At 38.7% G+C, this 22523-nt stretch overlaps 3 protein-coding genes across 3 annotated transcripts; all 3 read left to right on the top strand.

Annotated features, from left to right (window-relative positions):
- The first annotated feature begins 2437 nt into the window (after nt 1-2437).
- LOC111236005 lies at nt 2438-5223 on the top strand. Its single transcript, XM_022764589.1, has 4 exons — nt 2438-2728; nt 3587-3824; nt 4193-4330; nt 4767-5223. The coding sequence occupies exons 1-4, from the start codon at nt 2550-2552 to the stop codon at nt 5034-5036; spliced, it is 825 nt and encodes a 274-aa protein (XP_022620310.1). The 5' UTR covers nt 2438-2549; the 3' UTR covers nt 5037-5223.
- Nucleotides 5224-7637: 2414 nt separating this feature from the next.
- Nucleotides 7638-9951, top strand: LOC111235950. The gene is made up of 4 exons (XM_022764525.1): nt 7638-7918; nt 8390-8678; nt 9019-9156; nt 9682-9951. Exons 1-4 carry the CDS (start codon nt 7746-7748, stop codon nt 9949-9951), a joined length of 870 nt encoding a protein of 289 aa, XP_022620246.1. The 5' UTR covers nt 7638-7745.
- Nucleotides 9952-10787: 836 nt separating this feature from the next.
- LOC111236006 (high choriolytic enzyme 1-like) lies at nt 10788-17648 on the top strand. The gene is made up of 8 exons (XM_022764590.1): nt 10788-10929; nt 13089-13134; nt 14181-14333; nt 15085-15202; nt 15815-15993; nt 17084-17165; nt 17272-17401; nt 17550-17648. The coding sequence occupies exons 1-7, from the start codon at nt 10855-10857 to the stop codon at nt 17396-17398; spliced, it is 780 nt and encodes a 259-aa protein (XP_022620311.1). The 5' UTR covers nt 10788-10854; the 3' UTR covers nt 17399-17401; nt 17550-17648.
- Nucleotides 17649-22523: the final 4875 nt, after the last annotated feature.

The following is a 22523-nucleotide window of genomic DNA, read 5'->3' on the forward strand; positions in this document are numbered from 1 at the left end:
GCTCCATGGGTGACTTGGCTTATGTGCATTTTCATTTAAAAAAGTTAAATCTCAAAATATCATGAAAAGCTTTTGTGCATGGCTGAGGTCAAAAAGTTGGTGTTTGATAAAAGCAAAATGTGATCGAGTTCAACGGAAACAGACTTACGCAATACACTCACTTCCACTGAAGAGATTCACTGTCCTCTCAAGTGTAGTAAGACGTGTTTGTGTGTGTGTGTGTGTGTGTGTGTGTGTGTGTGTGTGTGTGTGTGTGTGTGTGTGTGTTTATTACCATTTCATATGAAATTAGATTTAGTTCAAAGTACAGATCGTTATCAGGATATAAACAGGACAAACCAGAAAGGTGAAGGTAATCAGGGTGATCAGGGTGTGTTCTGTTCCTGACATTCCTCTGAAACAAAGCTGCACTTGTGACAGATGTGTGACAGTGTTGTTTCTTCGTGGAGTTTTGGATTTATTCATTTATTTTGTGTATTTGCTACTCAGGCTCCTCACATTCAAAATCAATTTTATATTGTATACACTATATATTACACTCTAAATATGAACGTGTACATCACAATTGTTTCTGAGAGCAACGCTGGAGCTCATCGGTTAAAACCCTTTAATGTCCTCTACAAGAAAAAAGCAATGGAAAAAATTTTTCTTTGCATTTTTTTTTACTTGGGTCAATAACAACAACAATCAATTGTTTTTTTGTTTTTTGATACAGACCCCGTAGTTGTTTAGTTATAGACCTCTACCAAACAATTGAGAAGTCCCTTTATGGTGAAAGTATAAATACATTTACAAATACCAAAAACGTTCAGAAAAAGTCAAAGAAAATGCTTCTTTGCTTTCTTTTTCAAGAGATGAATTGAACTTGCTCATCTCTGTGGCGGTGCAACAGCACAAATGTTTTTTGGCCATTAAATCCACTGTAGTTTTGCTGGTATGTTGCGAAGCATTCCTGATTTGTATATTATATTATATTATATTTGCAAATCATACTGATATATACATTATTCATCACATATATAATGAAATAACATTAAATGTGTGATATTAATAACAGTGAATGTTCATAACGCTTTTTATTTCATGAAAATTGCTAATTTACTACCTTAGCGTCACTACCTTTACCTTTAGTCAAGCATGTTTTTACACTGTAAAAAAATCACACTTATGAAAAGATTTCACCATATATACAGTGGAATATCATTAAATGTGTCATTTTAACAACAATGAGTGATCAAACATTATCTTTTCATAGTAAATAGTCAATTTTAATTACATTAGCTATCTTCTCTACCTGTAGTCATACGTGTGTGTGTGTGTGTGTGTGTGTGTGTGTGTGTGTGTTTGTTTTACCATTTCACTGGAAATGAGCTGAAGTTCAGATGAAGTTCTATAATGAACTTGTAAAAGTTGTTACAAACGACAAACCAGAAAAGTGAAGGTAATCAGGGCGTGTTCTGTCCCTCAACTTCTTGTGAAACAAAGCTGCAGTTGTGACAGAAGTGTGAGAACGTTGTTTCTTCCTCAGGTCATGGATTTACCGTAAATCTCGGACTATTGAGCGCACCTGAATATCAGCCGCACCAGCTAAATTTTACAAGAAAATAAATTTTGTACATATATAGGCCGCACTTGACTATAAGCCGCAGGTTTTCATGTTGTAACATGAGATATTTACGTACACAGAAATACATTACACGGAAGATTTTTTTTTAAAGATTTAATTCAAGACGTGCTTTTTTTCAAACTGCCTGTAGGGCACCAACACGGCCAGTTTCTGCCATCTTTTTACATTGACTCAGTTCTTCCCACTGCCGCCTCCAAAGTCTCACCATCGATTCATCGATATCAAGCTTACATGCAGTAGCTCTATTTCCCTCTTTGACGGCCAAATCGATTGCCTTTAACTTAAAAGCCGCATCATACGCATTTCTCCGTGTGTTTTCCATTTCCAGTTCAAAATCAAAATCAAAACTACCATGTCTTCTTCGGCGCATAATCTTTCCCCACATGTCTGTCTCACTTTTGCGCTTCCTGTTAGAGCGCCCCCTGGAGGCCTTTGGCCAGTAAAAATCTATAATTTAGCCGCATCGTTGTATAGGCCGCAGGGTTCAAAGCGTGTGAAAAAAGTAGCGGCTTATAGTCCGAAATTTACGGTATTCATTTATTTTGTGTATTTGCTATTTGCTGCTGTACATCAGTTGTTTATGAGAGCAACGCTGGTGCTCATGGGTTAACAGGCGGGTGTGTTGCACATCCTCACCCTGAGGTACAGCGCTGAATTACTAATGACACAATGTGCCATGCAGGCTGGTGCAAGTAACTAACTCGGCAGGTATCACCTGTTGCTTCATCTCCACAAAAAAAGCAACAGTTATTACATAACCCTTATCTGTTTAGATCAGCGGATATCTGCTTATAAATACGAGCTTTACTTCCTTCTTCAGTCTATTGGGTTTCCAGCCTGAAGACAGGACTCTAGAAATCTCAGACTTTCCTTTCAAACAACACAGTTCATTACTTTTGTGATACAAGAGCTAACTGTAAATATGATCGATAGAGACATTGCACTCGAGGCTTTGGGTGTCCTCTGCAACGCCAGTGTAACATCTGTTCAAATTCAAAGGTCACAAAGCTCTCATGACTGCAGTGGTGGGAGAGCAGCACATCAGGAGCAGCTGTCCATCAAGAATCTCATCTGTACCGTCCTGGACGCAGATGAAACCAGGTAATTATTAGAACTGTGGTTTTTGTTACCCGCAATCCTAAAGAGCTAGTTTTTAAACTGGGGCACACTGCAGGTTTAAAAAGATTGTATATTTGATCTAACAGTCATGAGAGTTGGTGAACACATTTTCCTATTTGCAGTATGTGTTGTGAACATGTAATCTGGATATAAATCAAAGCTCAGAATTCTGAGATTCTAAGAGACTTTAATCTACCGAGTCAGAACCCAGAATTATTACTTTTTTCTCAGAATTTTGAGATTAAAGTCTGAATTCTGAGTTTAAACTCAGACTTTTTGACTTTTAAAAAAAAATTCTGACTTTTTAAAAAAAATTTTTTAAAAAGAATTCTGAGATTAAAGTCAGGACTCTTAAAAAAACATTCACATGTGGCCCTAATCGTCTTCCGTAGGACTGAACGTAAACTTTTATTGTAAGATTAAATCATCTTGGTCTAAACAAACCTTATCATACAGATACATAGTGGAGAATGCACTTCTTTTGTAGACAGAATCTAATCATCGTAATCTTATCATTTATATTAGTTTATTTCTTTATTACTGGGGGATGTTGCGCATTGTTTCACCAGCACAGACCAGACTGATCAACCATTCTCTCTGGTTCTTGCAAACAAGCAAGCCCGTCCATAAAAACTGACGTCAGCCATAGCAACGGACTCTTAGCTCAGGAGTTTTCACTTCTCTTTAGTCAAAGTTTGTCTCAGCAGCTTTGTGAAGAGGATTTAGGAGAAAAGCTTTAGTGTGGTTAGGGAGTACTCTAAGTGGTAAAATGTGAATGACTGCAAGAAGAGACTGAGATTAATGTGCTTTGAAACTGCATCTCTACCCCTCACATTACAGCGAGGTGTCAAAATGCTGCTTCTCCCACATCCAATCCATCCTGCAAGGCAGTGCTGCGCCAGCTTTCTTCCCCGGAGTGGTGGACACTGCAACAGGAAGGAACCACATCATCGATGATGATGAGTTCTTTGCCCCGCAGTTCGACTATGATTTCAAAAATTTGAAGGACACTGAGACTTTCTGGAGAGGTGGAGAGAAGTATGAACGCCCAAGTGGTTGGTACCGTTTTGGGCTTAAGGTGAATAAATCTGTTTTATTTGACTTTAATCCCAGAATTTACATCCAGTTGTGAAATGTAAGTGTGAATTTTGTTGAATGTCAGTGATGAGGTTGGAGGACGTTTTGGGATTTGGGCTGTATAATATGTGTGATTGTACCTTTTGAACTTCACAGCTAAATAGAAGTAACCATTAATATAATAACATAGCAAATCTTTCTGGTCTCTAACAACCCCTAAGAAACCAAAGGATGACTGTCACTATGGTCTCAATAGAATCTCTGCTGGAACTTACTGTCTCCCAGATAACTGATAATAATTAACGTCACTGCTTCATCAGACACCAGCTAAAATATCTGATGTCACATGATGTCAATATTTTGTCACAGGTCCTGGATAAGTATGATGAAGCTACCTGGCTGGGAACCAGTTACCGTAGCACCCAGTCATGTCCAGGGGAGTGGCCTGTGTCCTACCATGGGACATCAAAGAAAGGTGCTGAGGGCATCATTGAAGGACACTACGAGGTCTGATTTACATATCCATTATTATCAGTGTTAATGCAGTAGAGTGTCACACCTTCACATTATTTTCCCTGGTAACTGCATTACTGAGTAGCACATAAGATTCAAATACATACATTTATTCATTTTCATGCCTGGTAAACCACCTCCGATATTTCTGCCTTCGCTTTATTTAAATGGAGGTAAATGGAATCTCATTTGTGCTGCAAATTTAATTTAAAAAACTCGCCAGCAGTTTGTCGTGCTAGAAAGAAACGCCCTTTACAGCTTTAGATTTAACTTCAGGAGGCTTGTCACAGCCGCCCTGATTACTATTTCCTGTACTAAGAAATAGAAACACTGTATTTGACTGTTGGTATTGTATTAGAAACTGTTGTAAGTTTTAAAGATAATATACAATTGATGTTAATGAATTTATATTCACACTTGTATTCAACAGCCGGGCTCTGGGCAGGCGTATGGCAGGGGGATTTATTCTACCCCAGACATCTCTGAGGCGAATCAATACGCCAAAACATTCACCTCCGAGAAGAATGGCAAGAGGTACAAAGTGATTCTGCAGAATCGAATCAACCCCAAGTACAGAAAGATATGCAAATACCCTAAGTACTGGCTGATCCCCATCCCCAAAGGTACATCTGATGAAGAAGAGCAGGAGATGGTAGAAAGGGCCATCCGTCCTTATGGCCTTCTGTTGAAAGAGGTCTAACACAGAAAGATCACAAGAAAACCCACAAATCTGACCAGTTTTATTTTGAAAAGCCAGTGGGTGTGTCATCTATTAAACATTAGTTGTCCATACTAAACACTCTTCAATTTGCATATGAATTTGAATATGGGAAAATAATTGTTTGTGTTTGTTTTATGGAAATATGGAATAAACAAACTAGAACTAATCTGCCAGCCTCTGTGAATTTCCTGCACTGAACATTTCTATTTTCCAATAAACCATAATACATGAAATTAGGTTTTAAGGTAATTTGGTGTCAATGTCTCTGGACACCAAAGAGAACACAGTGGCTGAAGGTTTAGACATGATATTACACTTGTACGCTTTTCTATTTAGTAAAATTGAATTTGAAAAAGAGATGAAACAATAATCAACTTTAGAAATGTGTCAAACATCCAAATTGTAAATCTAAAGTTTGCAAGTCAAACTCAAGTCAAAAAAAGAGATTAAAAGCTTTTATTCTAAAGTTTGTATCCTGGTCCAAAACTTCAAAGTGTTTGAAGTTTTATCACAAACATTTCAAATCAAAGTTTGTTGGTCTGTTTAACACTCATGTGTGAAGAGGGACTTTACTTTATTCAGCTGTTTAAATATAATATATATAAATATAAATATGTATCCAGGTGGACTGATAATGTTTTTCTCTTTCACTTTTCTTTTCACTCGGAGAACCATGGTCGCAGTGTAACCAGCAGACTTTAATGGAATTTCCTAGCAGACAGCTGATTTCCTCAAAGACACTCCCGACATTGAAAGTGAAACTACTTCCACGTGAGATGCTGCAGTGTGTTTACTGGACACTGTTTATAGCTGTGTAACATGATCCTAATGGGCTGTTCCTTTTCTCTTTGAACCCCACCCTGAACTCTGTGTGTTCTTTACCAGAGCCAGGACACAGTCGGACTTCAGTCGAACTTCAAAATGACTGACAGATGGGTTAAACTTGAGACACTTCCTTTGCAATGCCACTGTCACATGGCTTCAGTCACAAAGTTCACAGGTTTGAGGGTTTCCTGTTGGAATGACTTTAAGCTCATCAATGTCCATTACAGGCGTCATGTCTGCACTCATGGGGAGGTACTGAATCTACGCATGGTCTGTTTATTTAGCATTTATTTTCTTTCTGAAATTGAAACTGATTTTGTTTTTTCAGGAAGCCACAATACATTAAATAATATTTAAAGAAATTTGTATCAATGTCTCTGCACACCAAAGAGAACACAGTGGGTGAATGTTTACAGACATTGTAATATACTTGTGTGCTTTTCTACTTGGTAAAACTCTTTTCCATTTAGCAAAAGCAGTATCTGAAATACAAATTACTTAAGAGTACTCCACCAACTTAGTTGTTGAATTCTGTTACTTCCTGTGTTTGTCTTGTGTTTCCTTCCTTGTTGATTGTCTGCCCCATTCTAATATTTCAAGTAACTAACTTGGGGTATCAACTGTTTCTTCATCTCCACGAACAAAGCAACAGTTATTACATAACCCTTATCTTTCTTATTCATGTTCTTTTTAAAGTTTTCTGGAAAGACCTTTGTAAGCTGCTCAAAGAGTCTTTTACTCCACTGGGCTGGGGTGATGCTGAAACTGAAACTATTACACACTAATGGGACAAAACAGAAAGATGGTTATTTGTTCTGCCCATTACTCTACTCAGTCCAGCAGTCCTGTTCTCTCTCTAAGCATTCTCCCTCTGATTTCTCCTTTAAAGGACTGAGTCATGAATATTACATAAACATATTTTCTCACTAATTACCTGTAGTGATAATAATCCACAGACCTCACTGAACAGTGAGTCTGGAAAAGAGATGTTGCTTTTGAAGTTTTTAAATGTAATTTTTTTCGTGTTTAAGTGGAGGAGTAATACTCAGAGGCAGATGTGCTTTTCAGAACCTGGGCAAATAAAATCACAACTATCTGCATGGCTTGATACAAGCAGAGGGAACTGAGTAAATATGTGTTTTCTTGTATATTTTTTGCTTGTGTTTTTAGTATTGTCGGCATATTAACCCTTAAACAACACAGTACTAAAGTGGCTACATACTTTATGCATCAGTGTGGTGTCATGTTGCATACTCATTCCCCTTCCAGTAACAAGGGTTCAAAATAACAAAACCACTCCTCCGACCTAAATGACCATACAGGTCGTTTTTTTCAACCCTCTGATACGACCTACAGTGGCGTCTCCTACGGCGGCATGTTTAGCCCAGACCTCGGTTGTCATGGTTACCATAATAAACATGCTACTGTACCAACAGCAGTGTACCGATCGTCGCCATGGTTACTATAATAACAGTCACTATCTATCTACTGTAGGCTGATCCTTTGCAAAGCTCTTATTAAAATACACAAAGACAAATATATCATTTTGTGAAACACACCATCTATCTATCAATAAAATATGTTTGCCTCTCCCGTTGCCCTTCTATGCTATAAAATAAAATAAATTATTAAAATAAATTATAGCGACAAAGTTTGAACAGGGAGCTGCTGATAACTGCTGTATTAACCGGAGAGCAGGTTTCACTTTCACTTTGACTCAACAAATCCCCCAGGAGTGACTTGGGGATTTTTTTTTTGTGATGTTTAAAACTGAAATGTGAGGAGGGATTATAAATACAAGCCCAGTTCCATACGCATTTATATTTTTTGGAGGAAACAAGCAAAGCAAACCACAACATCAAGATGATCGGCAGAGAGATTGCACTTGAAGCTTTGGGCGTCCTCTGCAATGCCAAAGTAACTTCTGTTCAACAAAGATCACGAGATGGGACTTCGTTTTCTGCTGATTTTGGACATGCAGAGCTGTTTTCCATCAAGCAGCTCATCCCTGCAGTGCTGCATGCTGATCAAACCCGGTAACTATTGCACGCAAATGTACTATATGTATTGAATGTCCATGTATGCAATATGTGTACATAGCTATTTAAAGAAATTATATGAAACGTATGTTTGACTGACCAGTGAGCCTTCACTGTGGAGCTGCACGCAGCGCTGATTCAGAGTGCAGAGCTGCTGCCTGTGTCAGGACTGGGCGCAAACACTGCGCCATTACATCAAGGTGCAAGTGCACCTGGCTTTTAGAGGGAATGGGAGCTAGCACTATGATTGGTTTATTGCATGTTATGAACCAAAACACTACAAGGAATAATGAAGAGACTAAGTACAACGCTATGACGTGGACACACCCAGACCATGCGCTTTGGAACACTAAAATAGAGCCCAAAGTTTCATAACAGAAAGCAGACTGTATCTTTCAGATGTGCAGGATAACATGAAGACGCCACTAATATGTTTTAAATTGCATTTCTTCCTCTGCTTTCATACAGCCAGGGGTCAATAAGCATCTTCCAAAATGCACTTGTTGCATTTGGTGGTGGAAGTGCTGCTCTCGCAAACACTGTCCCAGCTGGACTCCAGTCTTACTTCCCTCTCAGCCAAGACGTAAGAGAAAATCAAACAACAAAAGAGCTTGAGCTTCACATCAAGATCAATGAGGAGGAATTCTTTGACCCTGGATTCGACTATGATTTCACCCACTTGACAGACACCCAGACCTACTGGAGAGGTGGAGAGAAGTATGAACGTCCATGTGGTTTTAAACGCTTTGCCCTCAAGGTGAATGTACTTTTATTGTGTCTTTAAATCAGCTTCATGTTGCTTCAGTATTTTCTGAAATACTACAGAATATAGTATACTATTAAGTAATGTGGCTTCAGCCCTCAGGGACCTTTTTGAAATTTGATTTTGAACATACTTTTGCACTTAGAACTGAAGTTTTACCATCAGGTGCTGCTCATATAATAAATCTTTCTTTTCATTAGAGAAAATAGTACTTTATATGAGACGGGAAAGAACCACAGCGATGGAGCCTGGGGTGTGCCAGCAGAAGAACTATTTTACTTTCATCATGCTTATTTTAAAGCACTTCATAAATTGATTGATTGTTTTGTCACAGGTTCTGGGTAAGTATGATGATGATACCTGGCTGGGAACCAGTTACCGTAGCACAGAGTCATTGGAAGGGGAGTGGCCTGTGTCCTACCACGGGACATCAGAGGAAGGTGCTAAAGGCATCATCGAAGGACACTACAAGGTCTAATTTATATATCCATTATTATCAGTGTTAATGCAGTAGAGTGTCACACCTTCACATTATTTCCCCTGTTGAAAGCATCATCAAAACAAAGTACCAGGTTCATTTTTATATTCTTTATTATTACAGCTCAAATCAATGTGAAGAAATATACAGTATGTGTGTGAGTGTAGGATCCAGTGTGTTTGCTGCTGAACTCACAATAGAACCACTTATATAACAGGTAACTGCTACAAGAGGTAGAATTTCCTGTATATATTCACATGCATGAACAGCAATTGTTAAAATCTATGTCACTATAAAACTACCAAGAGTGAAATAATTTTGCTGTTATGCACAAAAGAAGAACCAGCATGATCATTATGTGGTTTAAATTTACAAAGAAAATATGTGTGAATGTGTGCTAGAATCACATTATATCCACAAACACAAGTGAAAGTTGTAAGATTTAGGTGTTTGAGATAGGTTAGTAATGATTAGTTGGATGAAAGTTGTTGAATTCTATTTCATGCTTGTATTTAACAGGTAGGCGATGTGAATGCGTACGGTGATGGGATCTACTCTACCCCAGACATCTCTGTGGCGAAGCAATACGCCAAAACATTCACCTCCAAGAACGACAAGAAGAGCTACAAAGTGATTCTGCAGAATCGAATCAACCCCGAGTACAGAAAGGAATACAACAACGATAAGTACTGGCTGATCCGCATCCCCAAAGAAAAGTCAGACGAAGAACAGCAGAAGATGGTAGAAAGGGCCATCCGTCCTTATGGTCTTCTGTTGAAAAAAGTCTAACAGAGAAAGGTCACAAGAAAACCCACAAATCTGACCAGTTTTATTTTGAAAAGCCAGTGGGTGTGTCATCTATTAAACATAATTTTTAATCTTCTGTAAAGTGTCCTTGAGTGCTGTGAAAGGCGCTGCCAAATAAAATGTATTATTATTATTAGTAGTAGTAGTCCATGCTAAATACTCTGATGCTGTCAATTTTTTTTTGCATATGAATTTGAATATGGGAAAACAATGTGTTTGTTTTATGGAAATATAATGATATATATAATAATATAAACTAACTAGAACTAATCTGCCAGCCTCTGTGAATTTCCTGCACTGAACACAACTTTTAAGGTAATTTGGTGTCAATGTCTCTGGACACCAAAGAGAACACAGTGGCTGAAGGTTTAGACATGATATTACGCTTGTACGCTTTTCTATTTAGTAAAATTGAATTTGAAAAAGAGATGAAACAATAATCAACTTTGGAAATGTGTCAAACATCCAAATTGTAAATCTTAAATTTGAATTTGCATTAAGTAAAAAAAAAAAAGATTTAATAAATACTTTTGTTCTGAAGTTTGTATCTGGTCCAAACTTTCAAAGTGTTTATAAAATTATAATCTAAATTAATCTAGTTTATCCTTTATGCAACAGGTAGTCCAGGATCCATAAACACTAACCAGGTGTCGTCAGGACAAACACTCTCACAAGGTCCCAGGACAATCTTTGCCCCTGCAAGCAGATTTTATTTAGGTTAGTTAAGGTGGGAATCAGCAGCGTGTTTTCAAGGCAAAGTGCGTCTTATCACTAAGCAAAGCAGTGCATGTTTTATTTTCAGGAGTTAACAGATATACAGAAGGTTATAAACAGGAGCTGCAGCAGGATCCAGGTGTTAACACTGTCCACCTTCAGGCTGCTAACATGGCTCTGCTGAAGCACACACTCAGTCTCCTGGTCCTCCTCGTGGTCTCCGACTGCTCCTGGGCTGAAGACAAGGTGAGGAGATTCACGAGTACAAAATAACAAGATTCAACAAAAAGATAAAATGAGGATTAAATTCATGTCTCTCTTGGATTTTCTCCTGTTTTTACACAACTGAATTAAATTAAATTAGAAGAAAATGTATAACATGATGCACAAAACAAATTCAGCAAAGAATCATGAAAATTGTAATTAAAGGTGCAATATTCATAATAATACTCCAAGAAGAACCCAGTGATCGAAATTAAATTCATAAATAGACCTTATAATATACAGCGCATTAACTCAGACCAAATATATAACATAACCATAACATTTTGAAATCAAATAAATGTTTAAAACTCAACCTGTTCTCTTAAGAAAGGCTTGTTTATTACAGATTTTTTGTTTCAATTGTTTGAAAGTTTGTCTTTTATTTTTATTTTATAATTGCATTTTCCCTAATTTCTTAAAAAAAGCCACTTGGCTGTTCTCACATTCGGACCAAAACAACAGCTGATCCTATAACTGCCTCTGCCCTGTTTGTCTTCAGTGACATATGAAATAAAAACTGCATGAAATATATATTTTTTTAAATTAAATAAAAATGACTTGTAATAAAGAAAAGAGGCAGGATAAAATAATAGTTTTATAATCACGAGCTCAGTATTATTGAATATATTTATTTTGATGTGCTAATGGCTCTGTTCTTGTTGTCATTTTTATGTCTTTTATTTTTATTGTCACAGGTTTTATTAGTATCCTTTTTTTATTCTAAGTGTTCTTATTGTGCAAACCATATAGCACTGAAGAATGTAATTTTATTTCCCTGTATACTGAGTAGACTATTTGCAGTAGCTATATGGAGAGAATGAAAGTAAATTCTACATTGTGCTTCGTACTTTAATTTTTAACCTTTTTTCTTTTTTTGGGCTTTTTATGCCTTTATTGGATAGCACAGTAAAGAGGGACAGGAAATAGGGAGGCAAAGAGAGGGTGAATGACATGCAGTGAAGAGCCGCTCGATGGGAGAATCGAGCCGGGGCCGACTGCAGCGAGGACTGTAAGCCTCTACATATGAGGCGCCTGCTCATCCCACTGCGCCACACTTTTAACCTTAACAAAATAATTTAAAAGTTCTGTTGTGATGCTGAGTATCCAGGCACATTTAAGGCAACACTTAGCAGAACCTGCCAATGCTATGTATGGAAATTTAAGAGCATATAAGGAACTCAAACAGCACACTAACATTATAAAAATGACTCACAGAATTGGTGCTAGTTGCAGTTAGTTCCGACCAAGTAATTTGATTGGACAAGAGGCATTCCAACAGTGTACATCAGTACCGGGACTTTTAACAACACGTATCACTCCGCTTAACAGATGTTCTATTAACCGTTGATTAGCGTTACGCTAACGGTCGTTGTCAATCTTAAACTGTAACAAACTTTGCAAAGATGGATATATTTCTAGAAATAACATTTGAATTAAAGATGTATGGTCGTCGGAAGAGGATGAAGGGAAGGAAAGAAACCTGGATACTTCACCGCACACCTCCAGGTGCCTTAATATGAATGTCAGCCGACCTCGGCAGATTAGCAAAGATGAGGCTAACACTGTAGCTAAGGCAAACTACGTGGGCTTTGAACTGCTTTCAGACTTGGCCTGAGGTTAACGTGTACACAATGTAGTAAGCTAGTGTGCAGGTCAGGAAATTGTTTATGTGTTGCTTAGCAACAGTCCAGTAGCTACTAGTCCAGTTGCGGGACTATTTGTGTTGGCGTAGCTAAATAAATGATAAAATATACAAACAAAGCATAATCTGTTGTTTCTTATTAGCTTGTGTTAACTAATATGGCGCTCGTAGAACGGTTTTACAAAATTACTATCTCACTCGAGGTCGTGATGTTCAGTACAACATATTGCTAAAATATGGCTAAAGCCTGCTTGACGCTTCCTTGTTTAAACAGACTGTTAACATTTCTTTACCGTTAACTACAATAGGACACTGAACAACCACAAGGAGACTCACAGTGACTCTGGAAAAGATAGAAATGACCACAAATAGACAAAAGAGACACAAAAGAAGCACAAAAATACTTGTATCTTCTTGAGTGTGGTGCAGATATACGGCCTATACAGTATGTTGACAAAAAAGCTCTTACTAATGGATTCATGTCTTCTCCTTGATGTAGGAACTGTCAGTCTCTGAGCTGCTGTGGAAGGCCAACAAGGACGTTGGTAAGACACTTCACATATGGTCAAGTTTGTTTACTTTTATTGCACCAAAAGTATGTGGATCAATGTACAAATATGCATCTACTCATACAGTCACACATTCACACAGACTAAGAAAATAAAATGAACACTGACAATAACAACAATAATAACAGTAAAGTAATATAAAAAGCATCAAAGTAACAAAATAAAAATAGATAAAATAAAAATTAAATGAATAAAATAGAATGAAAGGCAGGATCAATACGTTCATGTTTATATCCCATTAATTAGCTTTTCTTTGTTTCCTCCATCATCCAGCATTTGTACCTGTCTGTCCTAGTTACTAGTAATCTAAGTTACTATTATATGTAACTTGCAAAAGGAGCCTTATTGTAAAGTGTAAATCACATCTCCATTTATCAATAAGTTACTATAAGGCTCCCTTTTACCAGTTATAAATGGTAGTAGTAAGCATTATCTTGCAACACAGTTCAACATCAGCACAAACTGCATCCTCCAAAATAATCATAAAACAAAATCAGCAACATTATAACCATCATTTAGATCATGACTGTTTCCGTTGACTTCACCTACTTGTAACTAATAAAGTGGCAAGAGATGATTAACAAGTTAGGAAAGAAGAAAAAACATTACTGCTACACAGGTTTTGTTCTGGCTTTTATTTGTTAAATTTTTACCTTTTCAGACGTTTAAAATGAATTGAATGGCTCACAGCTCACGGACGTATGCAACATGTGACGAGTGGGTTGTAGGTGTGGGCATTACTTGGTTATTAAAGCTCATGAACAGGTAAAAACGTTGGAAACCAGCAGTTAAACCTTTGAACATACTGACATGAATTTTTCTGTGGTGATCTGTCGGCCCTTCAGGCCAGTTAGACTGTCAAAATAAAATCATGTGTATAGTTGTAATTTCAATAGCAAACATGGAGATCATGAGAAAGGCTTTAAACTTAATTTGAAACAGATTAAATCTTTAATCTTAGTCAAACCAGTGTGGTTTATATTGAAATTACTGAGAGAGTCTTTATTGTTTTCCTCCATCAGTGCGTACGGAGGACGAACCCTTCGTCATAGATGACATTGCTTATGACAATGAGAATGACAGAAACGCTGATCAGTGCACGTCCCGCGGCTGCATGTGGGGCAAATCCAGTGATGGAAAGGTCTACGTGCCCTACGTCATCGCCTCACACTTCTGTAAGTGACTGAAGAATTTTAAAATGTTTTATTAAAACAGTCCACTGAAACATTTAATGCAACGTAGAGAATTTCACAGCTTTCATGATATATTTAAAATCTGATTGATACAAATTGATTGGGAGTGAAATTGATGTTTTAGTTTTATTGTTGGATTTTAAGTCCTTTCTCTACAAAACAATTATAGGTATATGTGTACTGTATATATGTATTAAATGAGTGATATTTGGCTGACTATTTGAATGACTTTTATTACTTCAGACCTGCAGTTTTCTAATTTCTCTAATCAAACTGGCTGAAAGTTTGAGTAAAAACTCACTTTTATTAAATATTTTTGGTTATTATGGTTTCTCATAAATTTCTTAATTTTTATTATTATCGCACCTATTTTTTTTTTACCTCTTTGTAGTTAAAATTGCACACAAATAACAATGATTCTCAAATTACTGGTTTTGGAATTTGCTGCTAGTCTGCTATTACAAGTCCAAATGTTTGATTGGGTGTATATAAGCATATCTACTCATTTTTTCTCACACTTAAACTATAATCCCTCCTAATTTTCTCTCTTCTTCTAATTAATTAATCATTCTGTTTTTATTTAACCAGGTTTGCCCCAGTAAAATCAAAACTCTCTCTCTGAATAGATCTTAGTAGCTTAAGTGTCAAACATTAAAGCTGCACATGCTCATGAACATGTATGTGTATGTGCTGCAGTGTGTATGTTTTCTCTGACCTGCGTGTGTCCTCTCAGCTTCCCGCGAGCGCTCCATCATCGAGCGCGGGCTGCACTCTTTCACCGACGTCTCCTGCATTCGCTTCGTCCAGAGAACCAACCAGAGAGACTACCTGAGCATCCAGTCCGACAGCGGGTAACAATCTGTGTGTCTGAGTCCCTGTCAGCTGTTCACAGCTCATTAACTCAGACCTGTGTTTGTGCATTATGCAAGATAATGGATATCAGTTAGTGTCAGTCATCACAGACGAAATCTTTGGTTTAAAGTCGGTTTAAAAGGAAAATAACATTGCACAATGTAACATCACTTTTTGCAGCATTATGTCAAAATGGAAATATTCAGACATACAGTATCTGGGAACTTTGACAACTTTTGGATCTCAACAAGATTTGATTTTTTAAATTTATTTTATTTATTTAGTAATATTTTTATTGGTGAAATAACAAAATGAGTGACATGGAAGACGTGATGACATAAAAAACACAAAACATAATAGACAACCAGTTGACATAATTGGATTTGGGCGGGTACGGTCCGGGTAGTGTGTTTGCATGGTGAGAAGTTTTAATAAAAGTCTGTGGTATATAATAATAGTGATAATAATAATAACAAGAATTTAAATTTGATTTAATTATTAGATTCAGTTATGGACCTAAAACTGAAACTATTAAAGTGAGTCCTGCTGTAAGAAGGAAACAGTTCTACATCTTAGAAATAACTGTTTTCTATTTAATTGCACGGGTGCAGATGTTACTCCTACGTTGGGCGCCGTGGTTACGCCCAGACGTTGTCTCTGGACCGTCAGGGCTGCCTGTACCACAGCACCGTCCAGCACGAGCTGCTCCACGCCCTCGGCTTCAACCACGAGCAGTGTCGCTCCGACAGAGACCAGCATATCCGCATCCTGTGGGAGAACATCCAGTCCGGTCAGCACCTGGGCCACACACACATACAACCACACACCCCTCACATTTACGTTCTCATTATGTTACATTATATAATATATATAATAATAATAATAGTTTAATTAAAGAAATATATGATTAATCATTCCTTTTCTGTCAATCAACTATTCGATTAATTGACTAGTCCTTGCAGCTATTCCACATTTTCTAAAATAACCACAAAGTTCATCTAAATTTCATCTCAATTAAAAATCCCTAATCTTGATAATAAAATAACCTTGAACCTGTTTTAATGTGACGTGACCTGAACTGAAAGTAAATCCTGACTCCTGTGGTTTGACTGATGTTCAAAGTATTTCTAATTTAAAAAGTAAATCCAATAGAGACTGTCCTCCTTTAAAAAACGAGCCTGTGGGTCGTCTCTGCAGCAGGTTACTACCATGGTTAAGTTTTGTTGCTAGGCGACATCTAGTGGTCGTAGCGATGATGACAGGAACAAAGGGAAAAGTGTCGGTGACGTATCATAAAGAGAGACAGAGTCCACGTCAGGAGGAGGTGGTGGTGGACGGATGAATATGACTCAGGAGAGCGGTGTTCGATTCCCGTGTGAAACCAGCAGTTTATGTTGTAACCATGACAACAGAGATTGCCTAATGTTGAGGAAGTACTTCCTTTAACCCAAATCACCATCTTTTCCTAAACCTAACCAAGCCATGACCGTTAATATAGTAACTATGGCGACAAAAGTAGGTACCATGCCCTTGGTACAGTCCGCATGTTTCTTATTGTAACCATGACAACCGAAGTTGTTGCTCTGAATACAGAATATAATTGTGCACCACAATTAAATTTACATCATTACAACCTTTAATTTCTGGGAAAAAGAGAATTGTGGGAACTAAAGCTGTGATCAGTTAATCCAGAGAAAGCTTCCTCACTGAACTTACCGACCAAACGAGCCGCCAGAGTTTAGCCTCAAGGCCTGTCCAATCAGAGAGGCCCTCAGCCAAATGAACCTGTGCATCTATGTGACACAGAAGAGACCTGAAGAGACAGAAAGAGACGCTTCTTCAGTTCTTCCTGACCCGTCTGTGTGATCCTCACCTCTCAGGTTGGGAGTACGCCTTCGACAAGATCAACACTCTGAACCTGAACACGCCCTACGACTACAACTCTGTCATGCAGTACCACAGGTCGCTCACCTAACATCTGTTCATTCAGATGATCACTGATTGATTATGAACTGAACTTAAACAATAAACCAATAATCTCATAATTCGACCCCTGTATTAATTCCAGGTATGCCTTCTCTGGGAACAATAAGCCCACCATGGTGCCCATCCCCAACGCTAATGTTGAGTTTGGCACAGCCACCCAGATGAGCAAGAATGACATCACCAGACTGAACAGGCTGTACAAGTGTTAAACAGTAAGACGAATGCAACACACACTAGTTTTTTATATCTATGACATACTATACTTCTGTTAAATATAATTGTGTTTTATGGCGACCAATAAAAAAATGTGTTTTCATGTTTGTTTGTTTCCTTTAATGTGTTTCTTTTTTTTCCCAATAGGTGATGAACAGTCTCCACAACATGGCTGTTTATAACTCTGAGCGTGTTTTCTCACTCTTCATTGCATTGACAATAAACCTCTGTGTACATGTTCACTGAGACTTGTTGTTTGTTGTTTCTGCACTTGTTGACACATGAAGACATGTACCGTATGTGTGGAAAAAGCTGCAGGAGATTTACATGTTACTGAAACATCAATGACGACAACTTCAATTCAGGTTCAGATCTCCTCCCTCTGACGCCACAGGGCAGCACTGATGAGTAGAATATACTCAGCACAGCGCCTGTATTATCCTCTGCACACATGACAAACGATAGACACATAAATGTGACTGTTTTTAACGTTTCTGTCAGACCCCCCCCCCCGATCGGTGGAGAAAGATATCTCACTCCCATGTATGCAAAGTTTATATGATAAACTATTATATTTTTGCTATAAATTCTCTTTGTCTCTTAAGTTCTTTTAAATATTTGCAACACATTTAAATAAAACAAAATACAAAATAGCCCTGTTATTTAACCTTTGGAAATGTATTAAATGTTGCATAGGTAGAATGAATGCAACAGGTGTAATGTAGGTGGAGTGAGTGCTGCTGAAACTGAAGATACTTTGACTTTAAATTTTTAAACAGCTGAATAATTAAGTAGATAAAACAGAATCCGGATAGAAACAGTGGAACTGATAAAAACAGACTGTATTGAACGCACACGTCAAAATGTGTATGTGTTGACTCACTGAGCATTTAATTAAGAACACCTGTACACCTGCTTATTCATGCAAATATCCAATCAGCCAATCGTGTGGCAGCAGTGCAGTGTACATCAGTTAGAGGCCTTAGAATGCATCAAGGAAGAAAGAGCTGTGTTGCAAAGGAAAGGCAGTGTGGCCGCATCGATCGATACTTTCTAAGAAGTCAGTCGAATAAGTCGGATGAAGTCCAGCGACAGGTAGAAAGCCACAGTTCGAAGGATATCAACAACACAGCTACAGAGGGGGAAGAGGAGGCGACAAGAGAGGATGCAGCTGAGACTGAGGTGAATAGGCCAGTCAGAGAGAGAAATATGGAGCAGAAAACTAGAGTTAAATGGCCGAGGGCAAATAGCAAGAAAGAATGGGAGTCAGTCAATAGAGATTTGTCATTAATTTTAAGCAGACTAGGAGGAAATGCAAGCGATAGACTAGAGAAGATGGGAGATATAATCTACTCTTATGGTGCAGAAAGATTTGGGGTGCAAGAAACAGAAAGAGAGTTTGAAAGAGTCGCTAGTTTTTAAGTTCTAAGAACGACAAAAGGGAAATGGAGAAATTAGTTAAGGAAGAAGACAATTAGAAAGCGCAGTAGAAAAAGGCAAACAAGAGGAAAAGGAAAAGAGGGGGGGAATCGACGTGTTTGCAAAGAAGATTGAAGGCAGGCTACAGTTACTTAGAAGGGCTAATATCTTTAGGAAAAAAGAGAAAGAAGAAAGAATATGTAAGGAAAACACGTTTTTTACAGGGACCCTTTTCAAGTTGTTTTAAAAGGAAACTTGTTTTAACGGAAGGGAGGGCAGCCTTAAAGCAAAAAGTTTTAGAAAAAAGTGCAAAAAGTATTTTAAGAAACACGTATTTCCAGACATTGGAGGCAAAGAAATATAAGTATAGGCCTCCCACTGACATGCCACCAATAAGGAAACAGATAGTTCAATGAGATGGGATGTTTGAAACCACCCAGGTGGAAAAGGAGGTTGAAGGAAGGTTGTACAGGCGCGCAAAGGTTTCTTCGGCCCCAGGGCCAAAATGGAGTCCCTACCGGGTTTTATAAAAGCGCACCTGATATCCTAAAGTTTTTGTGGAGGCCAGTTAGAAAAAATAGTTTTGGGAAGAAACAGGTCAATTCCACCTAGAGAAATGGCGAGGCAGGAAGGTTTTGGTTTTATTCCTTAAGGAGAAGGAATCCTCAGACCTGAGTCCAGTTTCGCATGAATTCGCTACTTTAATGTGGAGGGGAAAGATCTTTCTTTAGCATAGTCGCACAGATTAGCTAGTTTTTAATTTTTTAGAAAGGAAATAGCTTCATTAGATACTGCAAGTCAAAAAGGCTATCAGGTTTTTCGCAGGGTGTTAGAAGCACACTAGCCATGATTTTTGGCATAGAATTTCCAGGGCCAAAGCGAAGACCAGAGAAAAAGAGACTTGCAAAAACGTCATAATTTTTGGATCTTAAGCAAAATGCGTTTTGGGTTCAGTGGCCACATAGCCTTATTTGGGAGGCCGTTTTTGAATTAATTTTAGAGTTTGCCCTGGAGTAGTGGTTAATTTAGTAAGTCGTATTTCCAAGACATTAAACTATGCGTAAGTACAGCAGGCTTTACGACAGGGTGGCAGAGGCCTAGAAATAGGCATTATGGCAGGGTGCACGATTTCTCCATTGGCATTCACAAATGGCGATGGAGGTAATCATTAGGGCTTCTAAGTGGGTTGTAGGTGGAGAGAGGCGGCAGGATGGGATGCGCTTACACAAATTAGGGCCTAACATGGATGACATGACGTTGATAATACAACGGTGCCATGTATGAAAAAGAGTACCTTGAGAGACTTAATAAAAACTTAAAGTGGGCTAGTATAGAAAATTAGAGCTAGTAAGTCTAGAAGTATCTATTAAGTAGAGGGAAGCTAAGTGATAGGAAGTTTGTAATAGATGAAGAGAAAATTCCAATAATTAGGGAAAAATCAGTAAAGAGTCTAGGTAGTGGTACAAGGCAGACTTGAAGGACGGAGAACAGATAGTGCAGTTTAGGAAAGATGTTGGCCGAGGGACTGAATAGAATAGATAAATCGAGGCTTCCAGGAAAATTGAAGTTGTGGTGTTTGCAGTTCGGATTATTCCAGACTGATGTGGCCAATGTCTGTTTATGAGATTCCATTATCTGCTGCAGAAAAAAATGGAAAGATTAGTTAGCTTTTACATTAGGAAGTGGCTAGGTGTTCCTAGATGCTTAAGTACGGGTGGCACTGTAGGGGAAAGGCATACTTCAGCTCCCAGTAAACTAGTCTAGTGGAGAGTTTAATGTACTAAGGTTAGACAGAGCTCCTGTTATCTGGGAGTAAGATGTGGTAGTCAGTAAGGTGGTTCCAACCCAATCAAGGGGAGAAAGTGGAATCCAAGAATGGCAGTGCAGGAGGCAGAAGCAACGCTCAGGCATACAGAGATTGTGGGTAATGTCCAAATAGGCCGGGGAGGCTTGGGGGCTTGGCCCAGGCAACCGGTGGGAGTAAAGCAGGTCCCAAGGAAAAAGGAAGAAAGCTAGTGGTGGAAGTTCGTAGACAGGAGGAGATATTATATAACAGGCGTTCAGGCTAAGCAGGAACAGTGGTTAAATTGGGAAGGTGGTAGATAAGAAAAAGCTTAGCTGGAAAGAGCTGTGGAGTAGGAGGAAAGTAGCATTAGATTCTTGAAGGGGCAACATATGACGTATTGCCAACTCCCCAGAACCTAAAACTCTGGGTAAATGGAGACCCCACTATGTGCATTGGTGTTTCCAGGTACTGCAACTCTAAAGCACATTTGTTCAGGCTGTAAGGTTAGTCTGTCGCAAGGCCGGTACACGTGGCGACATAACCAGGTTTTAAAAAGCTTAGCTGCAGGAATAAGAAGACCTACGGAGGCAGGCAAATTTAGGAGGGTCTAAAACAAAGAGAGTTGCAATAAAGTTTGTTGAGGGAGAGAAAGTTGGTAAGACAGCAAGGAGGCAAGGCAGCTTAGAGGATGCTTGTGATTGGGAAATGCAGGTAGACTGTGGAGGAAGCTTTGTTGTTCCCCAGGAAATAGCCAGTACAAAGTTAAGGCCTGACATAGTCTTTGGGTCTAGGAGTAGAATGAAAGTATATTTCATAGAGTTGACTGTTCCATGGGAGGCTTCAGTTGAAGAAGCATATGAAAGGAAAAAAGCTCAGGTATGCAGAGTTAGGGGCAGAAGCAGAGCAGCGAGGATGGAAAGTTAGGATTTGTCCAGTAGGAAGTAGGATGTAGAGGATTTGTAGCAAGGTCTGTTTTGTCTCTTGGTAAGGGAGCTAGGAGCAAGTGGACAGAGTGTGAGGAAAATAGTAAAAGACATGTCAGATGAGGCAGCAAGAATCCAGTCAGTGATTTGGATTAGAAGAGTAATGGTAGACTGGGGCCCAGCAGGGGGGCACTTAGCGATTTAGGAGAACAAAAGAACTCAGGAAAGAAGGAAATATGGGCGTGTGGTTTAACGAAATTGCGAGGGAAGGGAGAAGGTGTGGTTTTAAGTGGAGGGTTTGCGATGTTTGTGAGCCTCTTAACGATGCGGTTAGTTCAGGTGAGTTGGTTTTTGTATTGATTGGTCTGTGGTGTGCTCTGTACTGTCTAGGCGAGTTTGTTTGTTTTAGGTGAGCTTGTTGAGAGTGGGGGAGTAGGGGGAGTAGAGAGACAGCCTAACCCGGCGGGGGAGAGCTAGACCCAACACGCACTCCTGACTCTATGCTCCCTCATTCAAAATGGCCGCAATTTCTCCAACTGGTATAGGGATGGTGTTGCTGAATCTGCTGGTGTGTTTTTGTCCTAGTGATTATATGTTGTGTGTGGGTAGCATAGGCAAGGTAAAGGGAAGAAAATAGTTGTGGTGTGAGGAGCAGTGATGGCTGGCATTAGGGGAGTGACTCTGGGACGCCAGTGATCACTGTCTAGCCTCCTGGAGGTGTCGTGGGACCAATTAGACGAAACACTGGTGAAAGGAGGTTCCACCTGATGACCCCAAAGACATGTTAGTTATCACTGCTCATTAGTCTGTGTAGCTGAATTAATAGTTATCATAGGGCCTTAGGGAGTTATTCACTGAGTCTGGTCCAGTTTTTACAGCACAAGCTTCTTGTGTTTATCCTAAACATCCTGCAGATTCAGGTTCAGGAGCTTCAGTTAATATTCACACCTGTTGTTTGGTATTTGTGAAAACTGCTGATCTCATGGATTTTTC

Source organism: Seriola dumerili, unplaced genomic scaffold (assembly GCF_002260705.1).
Source record: "Seriola dumerili isolate Sdu_G_001 unplaced genomic scaffold, Sdu_1.0 BDQW01000550.1, whole genome shotgun sequence".
NCBI classification, from domain to species: domain Eukaryota; kingdom Metazoa; phylum Chordata; class Actinopteri; order Carangiformes; family Carangidae; genus Seriola; species Seriola dumerili.

Bases quoted from the DNA above. Each gene is read 5' to 3' on its own strand.
- LOC111236005 (XM_022764589.1), top strand. From the start codon at position 2,550: ATGATCGATAGAGACATTGCACTCGAGGCTTTGGGTGTCCTCTGCAAC. The intron at 2,729-3,586 runs GTAATTATTAGA...CTCACATTACAG, and splicing joins CTGGACGCAGATGAAACCAG to CGAGGTGTCAAAATGCTGCT. The intron at 4,331-4,766 runs GTCTGATTTACA...TGTATTCAACAG, and splicing joins TCATTGAAGGACACTACGAG to CCGGGCTCTGGGCAGGCGTA.
- LOC111236006 (XM_022764590.1), top strand. From the start codon at position 10,855: ATGGCTCTGCTGAAGCACACACTCAGTCTCCTGGTCCTCCTCGTGGTC. The intron at 14,334-15,084 runs GTAAGTGACTGA...GTGTCCTCTCAG, and splicing joins CGTCATCGCCTCACACTTCT to CTTCCCGCGAGCGCTCCATC. The intron at 17,166-17,271 runs GTCGCTCACCTA...TATTAATTCCAG, and splicing joins TCTGTCATGCAGTACCACAG to GTATGCCTTCTCTGGGAACA.
- LOC111235950 (XM_022764525.1), top strand. From the start codon at position 7,746: ATGATCGGCAGAGAGATTGCACTTGAAGCTTTGGGCGTCCTCTGCAAT. The intron at 8,679-9,018 runs GTGAATGTACTT...GTTTTGTCACAG, and splicing joins TTAAACGCTTTGCCCTCAAG to GTTCTGGGTAAGTATGATGA. The intron at 9,157-9,681 runs GTCTAATTTATA...TGTATTTAACAG, and splicing joins TCATCGAAGGACACTACAAG to GTAGGCGATGTGAATGCGTA.